At 40.8% G+C, this 17,219-nt stretch overlaps 1 protein-coding gene across 2 annotated transcripts in view; it reads right to left on the reverse strand.

The window, feature by feature from the left end:
- Positions 1-17,219, reverse strand: part of XPO4 (exportin 4) — a 495,809-nt gene that overhangs the window by 191,439 nt on the left and 287,151 nt on the right. For both annotated transcript variants that reach the window (XM_085621575.1, XM_085621576.1), the window contains 2 exons: positions 15,406-15,522; positions 8,891-9,044 (listed from right to left, as the gene is read on the reverse strand). In XM_085621575.1, the coding sequence (XP_085477701.1) occupies positions 8,891-9,044; positions 15,406-15,522 (271 nt within the window). The remainder of the gene's footprint in view (positions 1-8,890; positions 9,045-15,405; positions 15,523-17,219) is intronic.

A 17,219-nucleotide genomic window follows, 5' to 3' on the forward strand; every position in this document is an offset into this window, starting at 1 on the left:
AACTGTGCCCTTGTGTTGTTACCCGGAACTTACTTGCAGCATTGTCCTTGGATGTCTACTCTCTCTCCATTCTAGTGATCTCCAACAGAGCCCTTTACCTAGGCCTTGGGGTTTTCCTCACCGCTCAACAAGACTGGTGTCTCTTAGCAACCTTTTCTGCAGCAACTTGCTATGGTGTAATGAGCTCACCACTGTTTCTCCCTGGTCTTCAGAGTCTTTGGCAAGAACTCCACACACAGGCCACTTGCCTATTAGATGTGGTCCTTTGGAAGGCAAAGAATTCAAATCTTGTGGCTGTCCTTCAGGCAAACTTGTAGTGGCACTTCAGGCTGAATCTAAAGGGGGTATGCTCCATCTCCAATGTTCGTTCTCTGATCCATGTGTTTGTTCTTCTAATGGAAAACTCAAGAGAAACCTCTGATTTGTGTTAAAGTGCAAACTCGATTCCCTGAGCATTAGTCTTCTAAACTTCAGTTCCCTCTATTTTAGGTTGGTGATCCTGCGACAAAACTTCAATGACTTCCATGCTCCTGGCTGAGCTTCCAGACCCAATTGTGGAAAAAAGAATTTGAAGATGGTGAACACAGGCAGGTAGGATTATGGACTTAGCCACAGTTATTAGATGATGAAACCTGAAAATACTGTACATGAGCGGTAGACCACAACCTACTGTGGGAAATGGATTTTGGGAGTGGTATCCCTTATGAAGGATTGCTCAGACCTGTACCTGATGATCGTACTCCATTATGCAGATGGAACTTTAGTGCTTTTCAACTCTGTTATATGAATAGTATAAATGAATACTGCTGTAATAATGTCACAATTGCTCTGTTTATACCTGTTATTTTATAAACCAGAAAAAGATTAAAAAAAGAAAAAAATTATAATGGTGAACACAGAGATAATGTTCAAGTAGTACATCTTACATTACAGGTGTATGGATAAGACACCAAATGGTCAATACCGACCAAGAAGAAAACCAAAATGGACTACAAGACAATTAAGGACCAAACCACTAGATGGAAGAATGATGTGCATCTCTAGCTTTGCAGCGCATTCAGCTAGAGGAGCCATGACGTCAAAGTCCTTTGTGGTATAGAGCACCCACAGGACATTGAACCTGTCCGACAGTCTACATTTAAGAACAGTTATTTCAAGCCAGTGATAGGATGGCATCATTGATCATCAGTAAGCTTTAAATGTTAATAAACCTTGCTTCAAGTCTTGACATAGAATGGAAAATGTCCTAACTACTGTGAAGAAAAGTTTCAGTTCTATTTAAGACACAGAGTCAAGGATTATCCCTTCTATTTACCAGACAGCTGCAAACATACTTACAGGTTGAAAAGAGGTATGCACTTTGTGTCTAAGTATTATTATTAGGCAACATACAGTGTAAAAATGTGTCACATTTATTTTTTGTATAAGTGGCTACATGTATAGCATTTATTAAGACAGCATACGGCTTGACATTTTTGTAGTTTTTCTTAACACTTTTTCTTTTTGTGTAAGAAATGATCACAAGCAGGATTACCAATGATGAGGAGGAAAAGGTATGGTAGAAGGACATCTATATATATATATATATATATATAGAAAGACAATGTGCTGGCTTTTTGACGATTGTTCTATTGTCATACTTGACTAAGGCTAGGCTGGGGATGTAAATAATTTTTTTCCCCAATGACTTGTGTGCTAATCCCTCAATACATATACATTTACACCTGATAAGAAATATACTCTAGATTTAACACATAGCAGACCATCTAAACCTAGCACAAAAACCCCCCACAAAGGACATTCCCTCAAATCTAGTCAACTTCTTTTTGAGTAGAGAAGAAATTCCAGTTGTTAAATTCCATTAGGAACAACCTGGAGGCTTCATCCAAACAACAGTCAGGTTGTGGGGAGCGAGGGGGGAATGTATGTGGAGAGATTGGTTGGGCAGATGTAGAGACACAGTTTTCAAAAGTTCCAAGTTGAGTAAGGTGCCAAATAAATGCACGTGTACATGGACATGCTGGGGAATGGTGGCCTTCCCCCGACTCTGTGCTTTCACAAAGGAACTCAAGTTTTCCTTGGTCAATCTTCAGCAGAATGCAAAGGATTAGCCTGATATCAAGCAAGAGCTTGTAAAACATTTTATGCAGAATTGTCAAACCTGAGAGTGGGGACCAAAACAAAATGGCTTTTACAGCTTCACTGCTGAACCACCTTTTGGCTCAAATATGGGAATCCTGAATCAAAAATTCAGATGGTTGAGATAGTTGGACCTAAACCTCCATCTTTACTAATTGCTTATAACAGGTCTACAATGAGAAAGTCCTCTTGATGCAAGATTGTTGGGGTAGATTACCTCACTCGAACCAGGATCACAAAGTTCTATCAGCACACCATTTAACTAAACCTTTTGTGGTTGCAGGATTTCTTAATTAGAATCCTCAAAAATTTAGTCCCACAAAAGGAGTCAGTAGACTACATTAGACTGGTCTGCTTTCACATAAAGTAACCATATACTCAGTAATCCTGTACATCATGTTAATTGACAATCCTCCTCCCTCTAGTACACAGGATCTACCACGGAAAACAAAGAAGACTGCCCAGTGCAGACTCAGGTCTAATTATACACAAAGTCTAAATCAGGAGACCGGAGATAGTCCAGCGCATGCCTGACGTTGTCCTCGGTCACCTCTAGGTGGACGTGAAAAATAACCCATCATGGCTTCCTCTTTTACAGTATAGATGTGGGAGTTTTTCCCTGGTCCCTCCTTAGTGAACTCATCTGACCGCTGCTAGTGAGGCCTATAACAAATGTCTGCCTGAGGGATGCACTCTATTACTTCTTCGTGGACTCTGCAGATGGCTGCCTGTAATGGAAATGCAGTACATTCATGTGTGCTGCACCTCTGTCATTCTTGGGCGGACTCTACAGACAATTTACTCTGATTACCTTAATGCCTATATTTTTGAGGGTCAAGCCTCTCCATCTTAAATCCAACCAAGAACCAGAACACTGTCACCTTTGGGTTGGAAGGCAAGTCCATCTCTCCACAGCTATCTCTCACTCTACTACATTCCTTCTATGCATAAGTGAGGCTACACATGCACCATTTCAAATAGACCCGTTAACACAATAATGAAAAAAATATATTCGATCCCTCACGCCTTTTTCTTACTTTACACACTTGGGTGGAGCAAACCAAGACAGGATAAGAGTGCAACTCTGATCAATTACATACATCTTTATATAGGCCAGAATGCAGTTCAACATCCTTCCAACCAAATACTCTGCTATAGTGTAGCATGCTCCCTGACCGATAATGAACTTTAGCAGGGATATGCGACACTATACGAATGAAACTCCTATACAAAATATTAGGCCTGTAAGTTTCAGAAAAATCCTAAACTGGGAGTAGAGAACTACCTGATAACACTCTGTGATAAAACTGTAATATGAACGAAGATCTAAGATTAGCATGTTTTATTAAGGTTTACCAGAGGTGCATTTTGATCCAAATCCTCGTTTTGGTAACAATATTATATGATCACTCAAGTGATCAAGAACAACACAGTGGAAGTACATTTTGGCAAGAGGATCAATACAATAGCAATGGTTTTTGTTTCATGTGAGAGAGCATTGCGATCCTTGGAGCTTGTGAACACCCGACTATGACTAGCACGGGGATTCTAATCAATCGAATGATCACTAACAATATTGACCTAGTTGAACTTGTGCAATCAATGTTGATACTATATATTGATTGTTGATAATCTGAAGACCCTGGGGGTATGTAGATGGTTTCCCATGGGGACGCAAATGTCGCTACAAGTACTTGCAAATGAAGATAGCCTGGAAGCGCGATCTTGTTTATTTGGGTCGCAACAGTTTACCAAAAAATATAGAACAATACAGCATTAAGGTTAAGGTAGTCAAACAGTGGAAGAAAATAACACTGTAGCATTAAGGTAACGGCGTTAGTGAACAGTTATTTGAAGATGGCAGCTCGCAAGACTGTAAGCATTCTTCTTAGTGCCTCTTATGAATTAAGTAGCTTAGAGCATAACTGAAGGCCAAACACTCAGATCTGCACTTTCAATTCTGTGGCAGCTGCTGCTCACTTTGTGTAATTTACACCACTCTAAAATGGCTGCTCAAGTGCTGCGCTTACTCTAGTCCAGTCCCTACTTTATGAGCCATTGCCTAATATCCTGTGCCCTCTAGAAGCAGCATGAATTCCCAGTGAGCAAGCTGCACACTGGAGGGAGCACAAAGGAGCCCCTCAATGGCTCAGATAAAAACAGTCTGCTTGATCGTGTTTAGTATGGTAGGAACTGCTGCTGAAATTGCCCTTACCTGATGTTGCTAAAACAACAAGTTATTGTTCAATAAGCTTCTCAACACGCAGAAATCTGCACATGTAGCTTGAGTAAATTTCTTTGCATAATAAGTAAAGTGCTCCGATACCTCCAAATGGTAAACATTTTATTGTATGCTTAGTTAATAAAAACCATTGCATAAAATCACTTATTGAAGATACAGAAAATTGAAAAACATAACATTAATTTGTTACTGTCTTATACATGTGTAATACTAGGACCACCATTACAAAATCATCAGTGCGGGTATAGCCAGGGAAAGCTCCATTTAGCACTTCTAGATTCTCCTGTGTAAAATCATTGAAGCTTTTTTTTCCTTTTCTCATTAGCATAAAATGTTTAAAACCATTTTCCAAATAAAATAGTTGAAACGCTTTTACTCATAAGCATGAGAAATAAAAAACTTGTTTGTGCTTTCGTCATAAAAGTTATAGCATAAACCCATAATATGACTTTAAATAAAAAGAAGGAGAGACCCTGAGATGTCAAAACAGTAATTATAAAGTGTCTAAAGTCTTTAGGGAAGCACCAGAGTTTGCAGATCGCTGACTTAAAATGATTGTGTTATAAGCAGAGCTATAATGGCCTAGTTGCCTATCAGGGGTAGTGCGGCTAGAGACCGATCATTGGCTCTGCTCCTGCTCCGCCGACCTTAGCGTTACTCCTGCTGCGCCCAAGAAACGAACCAAGTAGCAGGCCAGCCGGATGTCCCCTCTTTCGAAGCAGGCCTTCACGGACTGTCTGCATGTTCTTATCTGCATTCCTTCTCAGGTCTAGGCTCTTACAGGAGGTGTAAAATGTCTTCCTTTGCCTCTCCGCATAATCTGCACGATGTTGTTAATGGAGTCCGTTTCCATGGGGGCAGATGCAGCATTTATGGTAAAATGCCCATCCTTAGTTGCAGATATTTTTCCTTTTTTGACCTGGTAAAGCCAGCACCAAGGTAAGGTTGGGGAGAGCAGTTGTTATAACTCTCGATAACAAACCATCCATGTGCCCTTTTTGAGAGTGCCGCTTTGTCCGCTACAAGGGACAGTGTTTTTACTGTTTTATTGACAAGCTCCTTGAAACTTTTATGGGCCCCAATGGTATCCCAGTGGTCCTTCAAGGCCAAAGTCAATTGAATCTTTTAAAAAAGTCATAGCTGCACTATCTTTTTGCCGATGAAGCTCATTCCATAGATGTGCATTTAATGTCCCTGGCTCTGCTCCCTTTATTCTGTGCCAGCATTTTGCATAGGCTCCCTTACTTGTTATTGCTGTTTTGGTAGACCGAACTCTGGTCTTATCAGGGCCGGTGATGTATACTGTGGGAGGTTAAATATTATTCTCATTGCCTTTGACGCCGTCCTATCTAGGATACCGGCATCTCTTCCTCTAAGGCATTCACTTCCATAGGTAATAGTAGGGAGAAGTTTCGCTCAAAGTACCTGTAGTAAGGGAGTAAAGCTCGGGCCGCTTATTTTTTGTTTAATGTTTTTTTTTAATGCGACTGCTATTGAGGTTCCTTTACCGCTTATTGTTGCTTTTTGCGGGAGGAATGTACCTTTGTTGTCTAAAGTTACGCCCAGGTATTTGAAATCTTCTACGATGTCGAGTTTCAGACCTTCCAGCTCCCATCGGAAGCAATGTGCTTTCTTTTTCCGATTTATGGCCAGCACTTTATTTTTGCCCAAGTTTATGCGTATTCCATTCTTGCTGGAAAAGTTACTTGTGATGTTTATCAGACATTGTAAGCCAACTGGAGTACGACTAATAAGGGCAAGATCATCTGCATAGAGCATGTTCGAGAAGGAGAGGCCTCCGAGATTTGGGGCGTGGTGGTTACAATTGTCCAGTTCTGGCGTAAATAAATTGAACAAAATCGGCGCTAACACGCACTCTTGTTTCAGCCCCATGATTGTCGGTATTCTCCTTGATAAGCAGCCGCCGGCGCCCAGTTTAATTTGTATCCATGTATCCGTATTGAGTAAAATCAGCTGGTTCAAAAGTCTGGTATTGATTTTCATTATAGAGAGTTTTGCCCAGAGTTTGTTCCTGTCGATATTGTCAAAAGCAGATGAATAGTCTATAAAGCAAACAAAGCGGTTTGTTAATGTTTTTTGTGGCATCCATTGGGAGTGATAGGGCCAATATGTTTGTCGAAGTGCCCATGCATTTCTGGAAGCCAGATTGATTAATTGGAATAGCTGCTGTTTCGGATGCCCATTTTGAAAGTTCTTCAAGCAGCAATCCCGCATAGTATTTGGCATCATTGTCTATTAATGCAACTAATCTATAAATTTTCCGCATTTTTTTGACTAACTTTCTTCTTTATCATGGAGATGATAGATCCCTTCCAGGAATCTGGGATTCTTTCTGCCTCCGTTGTGTGTAAAGAGTGGCAGGAGTGCGGCTGCTCAATAATCCGGGTCTCGCTTATATAGGATTGGTGGTATGCCGTTGGCGCATGGCGCACCCTCAGCTCTGCCCTTAGAGATTCTGCTTGTGATCCGTTTAGTCATGAAGGCATAGATAATTTCTTCTTTTTGCTTTAGTTGACCTGAGCCGGGTCTACTGAACTCCTGAGCTTCATGTATATTATTTGTTTGCCCACTATTAAAGTGGTCCTGTAGATACTTGGTCCAATCATCTTCGGTAATGTGAGAGTTTATTCCTAGGGCCCTTGGATTCTGTAATCTGTTCACTGTTTGCCAAAACCTGGCACTGTTGTTGGCCTTGGCATCATGAAGGATTTTGGCCCATGCTGTTTCTGCAATCTCGCGGCGTACTGACCAGATACATTTCTTCTTGCTTGTTTTTAACAATCTTAGCTCGTCTTGCAATTTTGCGTCTGGCCCTGCCCGGCAAAGATTTCGTACAGCTCTATTTATTTATTTCTTTATTTGCTTTCCTTGTGTTAATTGGGCTCCTGTTAGATGATATCTTTGCGTGCTGGACCGTGTGGGATGGGACCTTTGCTGAGCTTTAACTGCTCCAAATGCACCTGTCCCCCCTTCTTTTGAGTGGAGCATGCCAAGGCTATCGATGAATTTAGCCCAACTTTTAAGGATGTCTTGGTTTGCCAGCTTATTTTTTTCCCACAAGTTTTTGCCGCGGTCAAGAAGTTCTCCATATTATTAAATTTACATTTAATTCTTCTGCAGTTGGCCGTAAATACCGTGCCTGGACCGACCGGTTGCTGGGTAGGTGCCAATCTGAGCTACCTATCCTGAAGTCTACTATTTTATTGAACAGAAATATTGACGTAAAGGTATGGTCAATTGTTGTGTTTGATAAAGCGTTATGAAACATAGCTGCTGGTGGGCAATCTCCTGGAAAGCGCTCGTTCAACGCGACCAGGCTCAGATTTTCCAAATCCTTGAGAAGTTCCTTAGCAGAGCCGGTTTGCTTACCCCACTTGCTAGCTTCCTGATGTGCAATCCCCCCGGCCTGAAATTGCTCTTCCACTGTCTCGTCTCTTTCGTGAGGCCCTGTTAGGAGCATGTTGAAGTCTCCAGAGGCTATAGGATTCGGGGAAGCCTCAAGTAGTCTCGACAGCTCAGTAACCAATGATTTAGCACCAGCTTTTTTGTCACGCGGGTGAAGAAGATAAATGTTTACAAGGATAAACTGCCGGTTATCGATGAGACCTGCTATCTCCAGCTTGATTGCTTTTATGCAGTTAGCTGTTACCTTGTTGGCTAGTTCCTTGGCTGTGTTTATAGTTTCGATGGAAGTGTAAATTGCAAGTCCTCCCGTCGGGTGTCCAAATTTAGCCCTTCTGCAGGCCGGAAGATGGTAAGATTTATATCCTTGCAGATGCAGCGGCTCAACCAACCAGGTTTCTTGCAATAGGATGAAATAATTTTGAAAATAGAGCAGGAGTTCTTTGTCCCATTACTTTGTTCACTATGGAGTACCAAGTTCTACCTGGGCATGCAAGTGCAAAGAGGAGAGCAGCCATCATTGTTACATTGGCCTGTACTTGTAACAACCCCCATCTACAACTCTGGCACAGAACTGTCTGTATTCTTTGTGCTAGAATAAAACATAAATAGGTGAAAAGTAGCAAACACCAGTCTAATTTCACAGGCATTGTCTTTACTATCTACATCCATATTTCACGAAAGAAAGGGCATTACCAAAAATGGCCGTTTACATACTTTTATAATATCAAAGGTTACTTTTAAAACGGATCTTAGCATGACCTAAAACTGGTCCACGAACCAAGTGCCTCACCAAAATGCAGAATAATCATGACACACGGAACCTGTGGCATTGTAGAAAGCGAACAGGTAATTTACTTTGAAGATGAGAAATGCATCACCACTGTAAATAACAGAACATAAATGCTGGATAGATTGTGCATAACCGGTAAAAAAAAAAGAAGAAAATCTTAAATTCTTTAGAAGGTCAAAGTATAACTAACAAGGACTTTTGCAATAATGCGATAGAATTAAAATGGTTCACTAACACCATTCCCAGATATAACTAGCACCAGAACTTTGAACATAATGAAAAATAAAGGATATAATTTGGAGGCAGAAAGTTCCAGCTCAAAACCTGGTTGGCTAGTGCAAGATATCGCTGAAACACTGAAGACATCTGAGCGTTGAGATTTTCCCGCCTGCTGAATTCCTGAAGCACTTCTACTGTGAGTACGAAGATTTGCCGAAGGTCCTCCTCCTAGAATGAAAATGTTACAAGCAATTTCACAGAATTCTCAATTTACAGGTTTGAGCGACTGACCTTAACCATTAATACAACTTCACATTTTTGGCTTGATTACATGATAATGCAATATTTTCAGAGCAATTACTGGAATGTCAACTTACTTATGCTCCAGTATATCTGTCCCATGAGGTTAAGTAGGGATTTCCCTTAACCACTCACCTCTCCTCTACAATACCCTACCCATGTTTTTGGGAGATATTAAGTCAAAGGCTGACAGATATGGCAAGGTGATTGTATCCTTTAAACAGGCAGAACACGCCTAAATAAAAGTGGGATTAAAGAATTTAGCTTAAACACTTTTGGTCATTTCAGTCAAACCGTCCTTTGGGTCACATGCAGTTATACAAAACTCTAGCCATCGTATTAAATAATAGAAAATCAAGTTCTATCAATTGTTCATTAATTCCCAACTATAATTGGGGAAACAATGTATCTAGAAATAGACATCAGTCGGTGTATACCCAACACAACAGGAACTAGTGGTTCTGCTTGTAGAGTCCAAAGTATGCCATTAGGCTAGGTTTCGTCCTTCTGTGACTACTGCAGGTCGGCATTTACAAAACTATTTATTTGGAGTGAGGACCTAGTGGTTAAGCACCAGTTGAGATTCACATGATCAGATTCTTTCTACAAGATTTCACCCATGTTTAATGGGTTGTTGTCTCTGACAATCTGTGCGTCTGGAGTTATCGAGAATTGTATTACCATGCTCCTTGTTGTGTCATGTCACTAGTTATTTACATGATTCCAGTGATTCCTTATTTAGAGAATGATGGTCTATGATGGCTATTTTTGGTCCTGATGAAGGTTGACTGATTATGGGAGGGTGTCCACAGAAATGTGCATCAACGTTTTAATTGTCCATAGTGACATGGCTTTGCTGGAGGGTTATTGATGTATTTTTTCTTTTCGTTGAAAACCTTTTGTGCTGCCTCTTGAATCATCTTTTTCATGAATGACTATTTGGGGTGTTGTTTGCAGAGTCACTTGTGATAGTTTCACAATTGGTGCTGTGTTATATGTTTTATCAAATACATTTTTTTTTAACTTTCTATATTTCTTCTGAGTTGACCAATTAATATATTCTGGATTTACTGTTTCTCCAATTATAATTAGGTACAGAGGGAATAATGATAGACCTCGATTTTCTATGGTTTAATTATTATGGTATAGAGTAATTTTCTATTATGTTAAGTGGGCACTCAATTGCCTTATTACGGTCTCCCACTGCCTTATTTGTTCTAGCTTTCACATGTAGTTATCATTACATATAAACAAGCATTGCCAAAGCCAATAAGACATTGGCCACCAGCCATCTGGCTTTGTCAATGCTTTTTTTGTCATGCGTTTTGCAAAACTTAATTGTTGGCAAGATGCTAGAACCCTAACCTAAAAAAAAAAAGCTAAAGCTAAACAAATAGTTCTTAAGATGTTCATGGTGTGTCTATTAAGCCAAGCCTATATATATAAAAAAAAAGCTGGGACAAAAAGCCAAAGCCTTTCAAAGGAAAGGTGTTACAAATGTTATAAATACAATTCTAATGCACACATTGTTCTTTTTCATTTAATAATTTCCCTCTCCCATCAAAGCAGCAGAGCAAAATCAGAGTGCAAATTTTGCTCCACCATCCCCTCCTATCAGTAACCTATAATTACAGTTCTTCACATCTCTGATGACCTCCAGCAGCAGCTATCTATAGCCAGCTAAAGAATGGAGTATCAAAAACATCGCAAAGCCCATACTTAACCTCTTCGACGCCGATGACGGAACGGTTCCGTCATGCACGTCGGTTGGGCTGTGCTTATGACGGAACCGTTCCGTCATGGCCCCGCCTGCGCTCAGAACTTTCAGCACCGCGCGGGAATCCGCGCAGCGCTGAAGAGGTTAAGGACAACCAAGACAGATGATTCACAATTTGACAAGGTCTACAGTATAGCCAGGTTATGATTTTTTTTGCAACTGAAAGATTATCTAAATAGGGAAAGTACCATAGGCGGTTCTAAAATTGAGTTGTGTGTACAGAGAAGACTCTTCCCATTATACAGGCATCTTACTTACAAGGGATTTCAAGGAGTCAACAAGAGCAGATAACCCTGGGAACCCAGACAACTATGTTCAAATTCCACATTCTAACAATCACATTTTAATGTATAATCTATATCATTCTGGGCAAAGCACCTGGAATAGTAAAAAATGTTTACTGTAAATATGTAAACACCCATGTAAACTGCGCAATGTAAAAACAATTTTACAGTGTGCAGTCTGTCGGTGCCCCCAATTAAGCATTCCTATCATATCCAGGGTCTATAATTTCATTTCAATCTAATCAGACCACGCATTATCGTATCTGCAGCATCTCATGCTGGAGATGGTCTACCAAAACAAAAGCATCTGCTGCTCTTTAGGACCATTAGTGTTCTGTACAAAATACCGTGAAATATGTAATCCATACTATGGAAATTTGGAAACAAGGAAGAGCTAGTTACAAACACGCTGCTTGTGCCCGGTACATGTAGTAGTCTAGATACAAGGCAAGCTACTTTTGTAGTCTAGTCAACAAATATTCCGTAACTATTTACTCAAAGGGGATAGCTACATATTATGGAATATGAAAATGTAGCAAGCTGCATTTTGATTACTTTGTGCTTCCGATACCTGGGAGACGAGACAGTGAGGTGCCCAAATGAAATACAGGATTCCTCAACAAGGAAAGTAGGACTAGAAAAGGTGTTGAGCTCTTTAGATCAGCGTTAGGGTAGCTCCCAAGAAAGCAATAACTGTCTTCATTGTATTGTGTGTTAGATTGCCCCTACAATCAGATAGCTAATAGTTAAACAGCAATTCAATCCGTTCGAAGGGCTTTCTTGGAGTTGTCACTAGTCATTCGACACAGGATAAAACCCGTCTGGTAAGCAGGGGTCAGTCAGGGAAATCACCCTATGTAGTTTGTTCACCAAAATCTTTGCAAAGATCTTAACGCCCATATTCAATAGGGCGATTAGGCAGTATGTTGTGCATCGAGAAGGGCATTTGCCTGGTTTGATGGTCAAGAATATTGTTGCTTCCACCACTGTAGGAGTGACTTCCATCAGTGGTTTAAAGTGACTGAAGACTTTTGTCATGTCCAAGAGCAGCTGGAAAGCGATCTGTTTATAGAAGGCTTGGTGAAACAGTCTACCCAAGGTCTTAGCTAGCATTAAAATGAGCCGCCCCAACCATTTCTTCTTTCGTTATGGGTTTATCCTGTTATAAATCATGGTCATCATAGTTTAGGAAGGGTTAGTCTCTAGGTAGGTTGTTCTTGCTATAGGGTAGGAGCATCCAGCTGCAAATAGTGTCTGGTAGTAGTTGTGAAACATTTGCAGCTTCCAATCATTGTTCATTGTAACCTCCTAATTCTCATATCTGATCCCCCAAAATATTTGTGGGCCTAACCAGCACAAAGTCTGTTCGCCCAGAGTGTGCCTATTTTGTGTCCCCCTACATGGAATCGTGCTACTAATCTGGCAAATATGAAATTGACCCTTATTCTCTAGCATGTGGAGCTATTCCTTCAACGTGGTTAACTTCTTGCAAATTTTCTTGGAAGGGTTGGACTTTGTGTTTCCCCTCCAGGTCCGCAAGTTCCCTTGTCAAAGTCATAAGTGCTATTGCTTTTGTGTACTGGAGTTGGGATGCCTCCTAAATTAAAGAGCCTCCGATTACTGCCTTTTAGGCATCCCACATTACTCACTTACTTGTTTCATTTTTGTTGTTAAATGACAAGTATTCCGTAATCTTTTTTTCTGATCTCATGAGTTTTTCAACTTTAAATAGTTTCCAAACGTGTGGGTAGTTTGTAGACTATTTTTCAAGACTGCTGACTCAATACACCAAAAATGGCATCCAAAGACCTCAAACTTTGAATCGTGACTCCGGACTATGAAAGGCAATACAACATGTGTGTACACATTTTATTGTGTGCAGTCTTGGTACAAGACTGCGGACTACAGAAGGGGACCCAACACAAGTCATGATTTTCATAGTCCATGGTCTTGGTACCAGGACCAAAGAAGGGGATACAACGCAGGTCCATGACTTTTACAGTGCGAGGCCTATGTACAGAAACTGAGAACTATAAACCACAAACACAAGTGGCGGTTGGGAGTTTTGCTTATCAGGGTTCAAGATTCTATCTACCCCCGAGGAGTTAGCGTACCCCATGACACATGCAATTATTTTAACATTTTGAACGGGGTGATGGGGTATTTGGGGATCTCTACTGAAAACGGTGCCTTTAGTAGACTTAGAAATATTATTTTCAAGATGAAAGGAGTGGGCTCACTAATATTGCAATGGTATCTGCAAGAGCATGTTTATAAATCAAATCAGAGGAACTTTATTTGGAAAGTTTTTTGCAGATTCCTTGAAAGATACCGAAATCATTTTTAAGTATTACGCCACTATTTCTCATAAGTCAGATGTCCCAAAATTGTTACAACCAACAGGTGTTTTGGGATTTATCGTTTCTTTAGAGCCAGCTGCTTCTTTTATTCTATTTCTTTAGTTCGACACATAATTCATTTGTTTATTCAAATGTAATCAAATATAAAATTTCATGCCAAAATAGTCCTTCCCATAAAACAGCTTAATCTTCGGAGTCCACAATGTAATTTTACCCAATATGTTATCCAATTAATTAAATCTTGTAAAAAGTCACAGAACAAATAACAGTCTGCGATTTGCTCAGAAATGCAATGCAAGTTTGTACACAACCAGAAACTTAGATGTTTAACAGTATACACCAACTCCTGTCTACCCTCTTCCTCTCTGAAAAGTTCAGAAATTTAATCCTGACAGGAGAAGTAAAAGGTTTTCCAAGATGGGAAGGTACTCCCCCATAGCCCTTGCCCAAACAAAAGGCAAGAGAGAACATGCATCCAGATGTCTCCGTAAAACGTTTCCGTGCCTGCCCATTCTGATCTGTAAATCTGTGACGCTAGCCCTGATCACCAGCAGACTGGATTATGGCAATGCCCCTATAAATTAGTATTCCAGAACACTTGGTTAAGAGATTGAAGGTAGTGCATTGATCACTTCCTACTTTCAGGATCTTCACTGGCTCCCAAATGCACAAATTTGCACTCTTTAACCTCCTTTGACATGATTGAACTCTTTGTGAAAAGCTTTTTAATCTATTTTAACAACAAAATCTCCATCCTCAATTACTCGAGGCTCCTTCACTTTCTTTTGATCCATTGAGCTCACACCCACGCAGATCTGGTGGACGTATATTCTCCAACCTGGCAGCCAAACACTGGAATCAACTTCCCCGGACAGCGAACACTGCCAACTCATTTTGGGATTTCAAAAAGAAACCTAAATAACTCTTTGAATAACCAAGTTCTTTTCTGCAACTCCTGTCTGCCCAGAAATCTACAAGAATACCATTGTTAGAGTGACATGTCCTCAAAAAAACCTTATCATAATAGTATACTAAAACAGGTCTGAGTTTTCTTGTGTTCCCATGCAGGAGACATGCCTGGCAGTAAATGCCGGACTGGCCTTCTGGGGTGTGAGCAAGGCTGATGTGCATATAGTTTCCCTTTCTCAGTATTGGCAGAGAAAAAAACCCACGATGCATGGAATGCGGCCCAAAGGAAATGCCAGTGCCTGAGATTTGCTGGAGAATTCCATATAGCACTTTTTCTTTGCTCAAACCACACCCATGCCTGAAGAGATAAGTATGCAATGTCGATATCCTTTTTAGACAAATGTGTCCTTAAGTATTAAAGGCTACCTTTTGGATGGGCACATTGTCACACAATGAACATACCCAAATCGACTCTCAGTTGTGATTTACTAGGACTATGTTTTAACAGGATACCCTAGATACCAAAGGTTCTTGAACTTTTGAACATAACCCGAGACCAAAATTACATCCATTCGGGAGAAAAACTAGACTGAAGTGGGCCAGTCAGTTGGGTTTATATGTGCATTTGAAATGGCTACAGTGCATACATAAAGCCCTGGTGCTTTGCCAAATATGAACATTCCTTAACAGCACGAGAAACTTTGACAAAGATAAACAGCTAATTACAATACACGGTAGCAAGCAGAGTATGCTCTTTATGTATGGTGCGCAGTAACGAACCTCCTTTAATCTATATACACAAAAACAATAGAAAATACAATATTGCAAAAGGAAACTGCCTAGACTAAAAACTTACACAAAATAGAAGATAACAAAAATATAAACAGAACATTCATTGATTGCAGATTGAAAAGTTTAAATAAGTGCTTCAGAAACGAGTGCATTGAAAAAAGATTTACCTGAAATATTCGTTTGCAGTTGCCATGAAATTCCATGCTTAGCCCTATGTTGCTGGTTTTACTTGAACTTGAAAATTCACTCAAGAGTGCTGTTAATATAGAACAGGCCAATGTTTGCTGCCCAGAAATAGAATAAACAAAAGAAAAACAACCGTTAGAGGTACAGAACTTTCCTTTCGATCGCGCAGCAGTGTATATAAAACGTAACGAAATGTGTTAAGTAGTATTTGTCCAATTTAGAGAGGAATATTGAATTTTAATGTTTTTAGATTGTGATAAAGAACCGACTAACGGGTACAAATGCCACTTTATTTTTGTTTCAGTTCCTTCAGAATAAACACCAAGTGTAAATAGATGATTACCTTCTTCTAGCTTGCTTTTAAGAGTAAACTGCAGAACTCTCTTCTTATACCATTAAAATTGCATTACATTCGAGACAAAATAAAGCTTTTCAAAACAATACTCGACTATGTATTTAGCTGTAATCCCAGTTCTTCAACAAGGTGTATGCGCCCTGAATCGTTCAATTGTAAAATATCACCTCACCACACATTCATGAGCTACGGAACAGACTGGTGTCTTTTGTCAACTTAAGACCTCATCAGTCAGCATGATTGCATCAGAACTACAACTGGCAAGGACATTAATGAGTCCGAAATGGTGACCATCCACAGGCTGTACGCTGGAGCCCAAACAACAGCTTATTGTGTGCTACACCTCAGTCATCCAGGACCACTGCCACACTCTGCAGAGTAGTAGAAACAGATCATGCTCAGCAATCAGTACCTGTAATGTTAATCAGGCTCATCAGTCTGACATTGGGTATGTCAATGGGGTTTTGGTGCAGTGTCGGGGAGAGCCAGAACTGTCTGCATGGGTTTGGGCCAAGGAATGTAAAGGTGCTCATAAGTCACAGGGTCTGGATTTGGCAGGTAGCATAGTTGCATTAAACTCTGTGTTGGTATTGCAAGAAATGACATATAGCAACCATGCCTCCTTTGTTGGTGGGTGGGCCTCTCATCCATTGGAGAGCCACTTCTCTTTTGGCTGTCAATTGCAGTACGGTCACCAACCGTGGGGTGGGTTTCATCCGTTTAGCTACGTAACCCATCACCACAACATCTGGGATGGCAGGGGCCGGAGGCCAAATTATTCGAGATCTCAGCCAGTCCAGGAAGTGGCAAGTAACTGACATTCCTACACCGGATGAAGAAAATTGGCATGCAGCTGATGACAGGAGCAGGTGGTCTCTCTACCTGCTCCCCTGCCTCGCTTGGGCTCCAGCTCCACTTAGCCTTATTACTTTGGTTGTTACTCTTGTTTCTTGCGCTCTGTTAACTTTAATATTGTTAACCTTAATGACTCCCAGCCTGTTCTGCTGTTGCTTTTACCCATGTTTCTTGTGCTCCGCTAACCTTAGTATTGTATTTCCAACCTGTTCTGCTGTTTTCACCCATGTTTCTTGTGCTCTGTTAACCGTAGCATTTTATTTCTATTCTGTTCTGTACTTTGTCTCAGCCCCGCTGCCTGCTTGTTTTTCACGCCTTGTCGCCGCTTTTTCCCTCCCATTTACCGCCTCCTGCTAACCCCACCCAGCGCCCTTACCACCTCCCATGACCTACTTAATGGAGGCCACAGCGCAGCTGCGTTCGGTGTGCAAAAGCAAGCCCGTCTGTGCCTGGACCACACCCAGTGCCAGGAACCCTGGACTGACCACCCGCAGCTACACCAGCACCGAGATCATAGCCTTAGATCTCAGACTCAACAACAACTGCTGCCACACCTCTCCAGGCTCAATGGTAGGACCTTTCTCA

The sequence above is a fragment of the Triturus cristatus genome, chromosome 8 (genome assembly GCF_964204655.1).
Source record: "Triturus cristatus chromosome 8, aTriCri1.1, whole genome shotgun sequence".
Taxonomy (NCBI): Eukaryota; Metazoa; Chordata; class Amphibia; order Caudata; family Salamandridae; genus Triturus; species Triturus cristatus.